The sequence below is a fragment of the Opisthocomus hoazin genome, chromosome 16, assembly GCF_030867145.1.
Source record: "Opisthocomus hoazin isolate bOpiHoa1 chromosome 16, bOpiHoa1.hap1, whole genome shotgun sequence".
Taxonomy (NCBI): Eukaryota; Metazoa; Chordata; class Aves; order Opisthocomiformes; family Opisthocomidae; genus Opisthocomus; species Opisthocomus hoazin.
In genome coordinates, this window is record NC_134429.1 from 19511618 (window position 1) to 19520477 (window position 8860).

The following is an 8860-nucleotide window of genomic DNA, read 5'->3' on the forward strand; positions in this document are numbered from 1 at the left end:
ATCTGAGGCTTACGTGCATTTGTAATGAAGCTACTGCAGCTTGGGTAGGACACCAGATAGCCGTTTCCTCCCAGAAACTCACCGGCTTTGTGTCAAAAGACCAAAACGCACCCTTTTGCCATACTCCTCGTGGGCATGGGATTTCTTGGCAGTACTGCAGACTTTTGCTAGTAAATGACCGTCTTTGTCCCTTCTGTTCAATCATTAATCATGCTTGTAGCTTAAGTAGTAGGTCTCGCTAGCGGATGACTGGCTGGCAGGAAAAGTAACGGATGGATTGGATGCTGAGGGCTTTGGATTTGGGGCTCATAGTACGAGGACAGAAGTCCAAATCCGAGCCTGTATGAAGTAAGAGGCAAATTCACAGACAACTGCCTCAGACATTTTTCAAGAACGTGCAAATACAGAGGATCCTTAGGGCTACGCTTCTTAAATAGCTCCTAAAAGCTGATGCCTCCCAGCAGATGATTGTACTGTCAATACCTTACTGTTGCCCTCTAAAAGAGCAGTTTCAACTTGTGTAAGCAGGTCATCCCTGCTCTTTCCCTTTCTTTACACAGATCCAGTCGGAATCCCGGCTGCTAGAGGCTGAGTTGGTCCCACTGGGGCAGTGGAGATTCATAAGTTTGTGCTACCTGAGCATCTGCTGCTCTGTCTTTACGTGGAGTGTTTGCCAGGGATCAATACGATGTTATCTGGTTGCTGAAGGAGGACCTGGAGTATGTTATCAAATGTTATTACGTGTTTATGGTTGCAGGGAACAGCAGGTTTCGTCAGACAGCTCAGCCATCACCTGCAGCCTTCGCCGTGTGCACACCACTCCCAACACCATGACCAACCTTTGTGTCTCGAGTGTGGCAGTCCCCACAGAGTGCCTGGTCTGCTCAGAGCTGGCCTTGCTCATCCATTTCTTCCCGTGCCAGCACAGTATTGTCTGTGAAGGTAAGTCCATTTTGTTGTGTTTTTCATTTTTCAGAATTTATCTTTCCTGTTCCACCACATAGCTTCCCTAGCGGGAGTCTCATAAATCAAGCTCTGAGACACAAAGCTCTATTGTGCTGTTTGTGTCCTGAAACAACCCCAGCATGATTTCTGCACCACCATCGTAGATAAGATGTCCAAAGCTGTCTATGAATAGCACAGAGTGTTCTGACCGCTTGCTTGACTGGGACCCCAGGCAGCTTTGCTTGTACTTAGAGATGCCCTGGATGATTCAGAAGCAAAGCCAGATGTTTCAGTTCTAGCTGGCAGTGCTTTACCCATCAAAAACCTCCTGAGAAGGATTTCCCCTCTTCTCTGGTTTTTGTTACTGGTTTGCATTTCAGTTGTTTGAATGGCAGCCTGCTCAACCATGTCAGCGAGTCCGTTACCTCGCAAGGCACTCACAGTCTGACCACAGGGCGTTTGGTGAGGGCTGTGTGCCAGAGCTGCATCCGTTTTCCCCGGAGCAAAGGGCTGTTTTGATCCACGGTGCAGCCCTTCCAGTAGCACAGAACATTGAGGACTTAAAGGTGTTGTATTTGCTACTGGTATAGGAAAGACTAAACCAAGAGACGAAGACGTAGCTCAAAAAGAAGGTAGTGTCCTCATTTCCATGCAGAAACAATTTCTTAATTATCCAGGGAGGTCTCAGGGTGTTCAGAGCTGATGCTTTCGAGTCTGTCATCTTCCTCTTGATTCTGGCATCAGTGGGCTTAATTGTAATCTCTTCTTGTGTCATTTGTGGTAGAATGCTCCAGGAGAATGAAGAAGTGCATCAAATGTCAAGTGACAATAACCAAAAAACTGAAACAAGGTACGTTTGCTGTTCCTACTGTTCAGTGCTGTGGGAAGGGTCCTGCACAGCGTTAGTTTGAGCAGCGTCAGTGATTTTCAGTGAAATAAGCCTGAGAAAGGGAGCTGCTTTGGTGGTGGTGGTTTGGGGTCTTTTGAGGGGTGTGTGCACCTGTTGCATTGACCACCTTTAGAGAGGAAAAGGTAGATTCTCTCAGGTATCATGGGCCAAGCTCAAGCCGCAGAGACATTTGAGGAAGCTTGTCCTGTGCCTGGCTTATTTTGTCTATGGAAAGCAAATACCAGATTCTCCATGTGTCATTCTAACCGTTTTCACAGGCAGTGATTTGACAGTGAAAATTGTTGAGAAAGGAAAAATTACATCTTCTGAAAGCCTTGCTTCACCCTTGGCTGAAATTACAGTGCCTGTGCAGAGCTGGCATTAGCCAGCTACCCAGGAATCATCGAGCTGGATTGTTTTGATAAAGCTCTCAAGCCCAGTTTTAAACAGATTGCCTTCTGTCCACGTTACTGGGCGTCCAGAATGGGCAATGTTATGCATGTCAGCAAGCTAGTAGCAGATTTGCACTTGCCTTGGAATTAATGCAGGTTGCCCACTGAAGCTTTATCCGTCCGTAGTGGTTATGAGAGTTGATGTCTTTCTAGCTGAGATCGCTCTTAGGGCAAGTGCACAGGAAAAGGAATTGCATGTCCTGCTGCTCACAGTTTAGCAATGTGGACTCCTTTGTTGGAGTCGGGCTATAGTCTTGTGACTTGATGCCTGGACAAAAGCATAGAGGAACCAAGAATCTGTCACAGGGCATTGGACACACACAGCTGGCAAAGGCAGAAATCCTCTTTGGAACTCCATAATGCAAAAAATGGCAAGTTTACCAGTAGGCAAGAGCATTTGTCTTTGCTACAGAGTGACAACAAAATAGAGATGAGAATTCCAAATAAGACATTTGCGTGCAGATTTCCACTGGAGGAAGAACATCAAGGTCTCTTGAGAATATCAGCAGGACTTCCCCATCAGTGATGTCTTCAGTGTTTGCCTTTAGCAAGTTCCCTATCCCCAAACTTGCTTCACCTTTATGGATTTGAAATCACTTCTTGCACCACTGAAGTGCAACCAGTTCCAGAATGTTGGGGAAAGGGTTATCTATATTGAAGTGTAAAGCTGCCTAATCAAAGATTGAGGAGCAGAAGATGAACAGTGGCTGTATTAAGCTGAAACCAGGAGGAGTCTATTTACCTAAGCTGGCAGTTGTCCAGGACTTGGGCTCCTTTCGTTTCATAGAGTTGACTAAATGACTCTATTTCTGTAGCTTCTTGTATGCAACAGTCAACATAAGTGATGTCAAATGGTTTCTTCTTGTTTTACCATGTGTGTCCTGAAAGACTTAACCAGAAATTTGAATCCCAAACGTGAACAGGAGGTTGAGAGAACATAGTGCTGATAACACTGTGAGGATTCCCGGACTAGTATGGCAGAGCATCACAACCAGCTTTGAATGTCTTTATTTGAAGGTAGCATCCAGCACACCAAGGCAGGACATTTCAGACAACATTCTGTTTCCTTTAAAAAAAAAACAAAGAAACAAAATCAAACAAAAACATAAAGACAGAAACCAGCTGAGCAGCTAAAAAGAGGGAAGCAACACTGGACAGACTGTAAAAACCGTCGTCTCAGGCTTTTTATTTGAGGAATCCCTGGATAAGGTTCAGTGAAGAGAGTTTAGTCGGAACTAATTGCTACTCTTGAGAGGCAGAGCCTAGTTAAAGAGACACTGCGTGAGGCAGAGCACAGTAGTGACTAACTCTCCTCCTGCTCTCCACCCCTGCAGACAGCACCGAGGTGGAGTGCAGCCCCAGCTCTGAATCCACAGATCAGAAGAAGCTCATGGAGGAGCTGCAGAACCGCTACCGGCAGATGGAAGAGCGCATCACCTGCCCTATTTGCATTGATGACCAAATCAAACTGGTCTTCCAGTGTGGACATGGCTCTTGCCCAGACTGCAGCACAGCCCTCACTGTCTGCCCCATCTGCCGGCAGGCTATCCGGGAGAGGATTCCGATCTTTGTCTAAGGATATGCTTGCTTCTCTTCCCATTCCCACCTCCCTCCTTTACTTCCTTTTTGTTTGCATTTTAGATGAGAGGCGCTAGTCAGGCTGATGCGTTTGGCTTCCTGCAAAGCCATCTTGAAAGAGAGGGAAGCAAATACCTGGTGTGACTTGGGTGGAGGTGGAGGGAGCCCCCTCCACTTCTAGTAACATGAGGCCAAGGAGCGGTGCTTGAGGGCGGGCAGCCCCTCGCCCCGTGCTGCCGATCCATCAGAGTGACCTGAAGTAAAGATCGCTGACCTGTCTGCTGAAGGCAGAAGAGACTTTCAGACCAGAGGCGAAAAGACTTCCGTATGCAGATGTTTTCCGTGGCATCCAACTCCGGCGACCGCGTCGTGTCTAGTGCCCTGCAGCGTCAGATCTGCAGCCTTGCGCTGCTCTGCAGGGAGATGCTGTAGGAGGATGTACCTTATACCTTGGCAGGCAATGGTAAAGTGTGTGCTTGCACTGCATGGGAGGAGATATGGGAGGAGATCAGTCGTGGCGTCAGTTCTCCCAGATGCCTGTCAGTGGTAGGGAGGTAACATCCTATGGCACCATGCTCTCTGAGCGAGTACTGAGGAGCTCAACGAGGACTTGGACTGGCAGGGGCAAATCTGGGTGTGACGAGATCCTAAAGAACAGAGTGTGTGCCTTAGAGATAAAGTAGTGAACACTGATTGGAGAAAATATGTTGGTACAACAAATATTTCTAACCTCTAAGTGACACTCTTCCATTTTTTTTTTTTTTTTGGCACTACTGTGTGTTCAGAGACTCCTGAGCTTTCTATCCATAATGCCAAAGGCAGGTGTTGAATACTCCAATCAAAGTGTAAAGAAAATAAATAGTAATAATTAAGACATGAGAAAAAGGGATTTCATTTCTGTTTCTTTGTTTTGCAGCAAAACTTAATAAAATATATATTTTCCTGAGCATTAAAATGAATGTACAAACTGTAGCTGAAATATGGATCCAGCTGTATTGTTTTCCAACTGTCTGACTGAAGAAATATTATCCCCTGAGTCCATCCTGTAAAGTAACTGTTGGTGAAAGTGGCAGCCTGTAGGGCTAGCGTGTGCCATGCGTGTGTGTGTATGTGTACATACGTGTTTGCGTGTGGTGTATAGCTTTAATGAGACAATTATACACAAGCATACTGTTTGTTACACATTGCAAGCAATATTTAAAACAAACAAAAATATTGTGTTCCTCTGCTATCTTTGTTCGTTAGCAAAGAGGTGGCAAATCTTTTAAAGAAGTTTTTAACTTTGTGGAATCTCTGGTAGTTACAGGAATATTAATTCTTCGTGATCCCTTGGTGTTGTGAGAAAGTTGTATGTCACAGCCTCTCATCCTATCGATAATCTTTGTCGAGATAGTCATTGGAGGCTGTTACAGTTTCAGTTGATTTTTTTGAGCTATGAAAATGGATTTAACCCTAAACTATGTGGTTGCGTTAGATTTAACACCCAAAATAACCTAAAACTGAATTTCAGAGTCGGCTTTGGTAAAAATCAGAGGTGCAGATGCTCACTTCGTTATTTCCTAGAAGTTCACATTAGTGTAAACTCCTTTGGAATAAAGCAGGCATTTCCCCCAAATGTCTGCTGTATTGTGGTAGGGCAGCAATAGAAAAGCACTGCGTAGAGGTTATTTTCCAGAACTACAAGGCTGAGCCATCTTTATAGCGTAAGAGCTGCTTTAACCACTATTTAGTGCCAGTGAATAATTTTCCAGACTATTTTTTATATATATTAATTTTCCAGACTACTTCTTACTCCAGACTAATTTTCCAACACCATTCTAAGTGTTTTTTGAAATACAGGATTTTTTTCACAAGCCTCTACATCAAATCTAAAAGCAGTTTGCTGCAGGTAAAACCAATTGATGCTTTATCGTGTATGTTAAATGTGTACATGTGCTGGGACCTGGGGAAGAGGGGCTGGAGGTGGCAAACTGTTCAATGTCTGTTGCTTTACTCTCATGCCTAAGGTGTCAGTTTATTCAGGGGAAAAAAAACCAACAGGGAACATCTGCTTCGTTTTTTAATAATTTCTTTGGATACTAAATGAAGAGAGGCTTCCAAGTGAGTATTCTCCCTAAAGGAAAAAGATTATAGGAAGGCTGCAGCCTTCAACTGCCAAGCTGTGCAGCTGTTGCAGAAAATGGAGTTTTGTTTTGTTTTTTTCCTGGCTAATGAAAAGAGATTTTGTAGGGATAGAAGAGTTCCCCTCGATTTTATGTTTGAATTTTTTTAAATGCAAGTTCCATTTCAAGATCTGCTGGTCTTGTTTTCACGTCTGAAATTCATTATGTGGCCAAGTTAGAGATGGAATATTGCACAGTGTAGTACACCTGCTGAAGACCTACAGAAATGCCTTGTAAACATAGCTTTCGGGCTGGGAGTATATTTCATTTCCCTGTTCCTGCTGCGATTGCTTTTGAGGAGCAAGAGTTGAGCTGTTAAAGCACCATTTTGACCCTTTCATTTTCCTAGTAAGAAGAAGGGAATTGCTGCACCACAACAGAGAAGAAACGAGAGGGTGAGTGGAGCCGCAGGAACGAGACAGAACGGAAGGCAAGCGAATGCCCATATGTGCCAGGTACGTTTCTGGCCAGCTTTGGACCCTCTGGCAGGCTCTGCTCCATGGGAGTCTGAGGTTTTGGGGAAGGGAGGAAGGTTCTTCTGTTCTGTCTTTCCTGGTAAGCCTGCTTGTTTGGAGGGTTGGGATCAGGGAGTGGCTGATCAGTTAGCTGTATGTCTGCTAGTTCATTTCATTCGTGTGTCATCTGGCCTATACTCTCAGCCTTGCAAAATGGTCTCTCTGCTCCAATCCAGGCTTGAAGCTGAAGTATGAGAAGAAAAAGATACCTGTAGTAAGCAGGAAAGGAGTCGAGAGCTTGGACTGAGACTAGGAGCTGAATGAAATTTAGCTAGAGATTGAGAGAGGAAAGGAGGGGGCAAGGTGGGAGATGATGTTCCTCCCCTTTCTCCTTTTGCTGCCAGTTGGTGTTCTTGCTGGTTGTAGGAACAGCAAGGGGCTGAAGAGAGGCAAGGAGATGTCAGAGCAGTAGGCGAATGCTCCTTTAAAGACAAAAGACAAATATTGTCACTGGTTAATTGGTTTGGATAGTGAGTAAATTTCTGCTTGATGTTTATTACCAGTTGGTCTCCAACAAGCGAGACTGACAGGTCTTCTGTAGATGAGCTCGGGAACTTTTTGTTTTCACCAGGGCTTCTGCCATCTCCTGAAATGCAGCTCTCTACCTTGCAGCAATGTATAACAATATTTTTGAAAGGGAAAGACCTTGCAGCGTCTTTCTGGTGTGAAACTTATTAAATATAAGGCAGCAGCTCATCTCATACTCGGAACCAGGGTTTCTAAAGCGCTTTCTTTGGAAGTGTGGCCAGAACTCCACATTTTACAAGCAGCATGAGCCTGAGGGAGTAGAGAGAGGGAGATAGCTTGTCGAAAGGCAGTGTTAGGAGAAGAACATGTCTCTCCTTTGATGATATTCCTACTAGTCCATTCTGCTCCCAGGATTTCAGGAGGATTGGTCCATCCACAGATGGGATTACAGATTATTAATGTAGCCCACCAAAGAGCAAGAACAAAAATATTTCTTCCCAGAGAAGCAGTTCTTACTCCCTATGGACACCCTTTATTGTCTGTGTATTGAGAAGAATTTCTCCCCCTATTCACCTGAAATTCTACTCACTTTGTGGCCATTACTGGACTGCTGAGCTTTTGACTAAGGTCAAGACCATGTCGCTTTGGTAACACGGGGTCAGGCCAGTATGGGCACTTCTGTGAGCTGCAGCTCCAAATTGACAGTTAAGCAAAATATTCCATTTTCTTTGCCAGCTGGAGCAAGCCCTGGTTTTCAGCTCATTTGCTATTCAGCAGACCATGGATTTTTCTAGGAACATCAGCAGATGCTGATCACGAGGGGCTGCATGATAGAAGGTGGGAGAATGCTTGGGGACTGAAGAACATTCTTATTCTCCCCCTCCCTGGGGAATGTTCCTCCCTGCTACAGCAGATACGATCCTTTTTAGTCCGTGACCCACTGAAAAAGTACAAGTTTTAACCGCTGTTCCCACAGGAACCATGCAAGAATGTTGGGTTGTTTTTTTTCTTCTTTCCCCCAAGTTGTGAGTTGAAGAGATAAATATGTAAGTGCTTTTTAAAATAAGAGCTATATGAGGATTTGCTAATTCTTTTCACATGGGCCACCAAGGAGCCAAGATGTGGTAAATCACATTCAGCTGTGTGCACTCCCCCTCCCCAGCCTGTGGCCTGGAGTTGGACTGGTGCCCTGGAGATGAAGCGCTGATGCACATGCCTTGAGCCTCAGACGCCAGCAGACGTTAGGTCCTCCTGCTTTCCCTGTCTTCCCCACCTCCCCGTAGAACTCCCAGTTCACGACAGGGGAAGCGAACGAGAGCCATTTGTTCCAATGCTGAATAACGTGCACTTAACCCATGAATAAAGAAGAGCTTTCACAAGAGGCGAGATTCCTTTTGGATAGTCAGCCAGCTGCAGTTGTAGCACTGAGGGATGTTCTCTGTGTAGTGCCTCTAAGCACAAGCCTAGATGTGTTGTCACAGATTGTTCTTGTGTCGTCTTGGGGACCTGAGTGAAGCGGTGCCGGTGTGCTGCTCAGCCTCCTGCACCAGGGCCAGCTTTCCTCTTAAATGTAGCAAGTGTAGCGAAGAGAACCATTTAGAAATAGTGCTGAATGTTTAATGTTAATAATGCTGAATAAAGAGCAGGAGAGAAATGCTAAGAATAATCCAAGCAAGGAAGCAAGGAAGTATTTATTTTTGAGCTAAAACTTGCCCTTGGGGATGTAGCCAGATGATGTGCATTATACAGCAGCCCCACTTTGAACTAAACATTTCAGCAATTAAGGTTGAAAAGAGCAAAGCAAGAGTGAGGGGTTTTAACGAGGGAAGTGTGTTGTGTTGTGCAAACGAC

General features: G+C 45.0%; 1 protein-coding gene across 4 annotated transcripts in view; it reads left to right on the top strand.

Moving 5' to 3' along the window:
- MIB2 (MIB E3 ubiquitin protein ligase 2) overlaps nt 1–4843 on the top strand; it is a 51238-nt gene extending 46395 nt beyond the window's left edge. For all 4 annotated transcript variants that reach the window (XM_075437639.1, XM_075437641.1, XM_075437642.1 and 1 more), the window contains 3 exons: nt 758–942; nt 1730–1795; nt 3621–4843. In XM_075437639.1, coding sequence (XP_075293754.1) covers nt 758–942; nt 1730–1795; nt 3621–3862 — 493 coding nt within the window. In that variant the 3' untranslated portion in view covers nt 3863–4843. The remainder of the gene's footprint in view (nt 1–757; nt 943–1729; nt 1796–3620) is intronic.
- The last annotated feature ends 4017 nt before the right edge of the window (nt 4844–8860 follow it).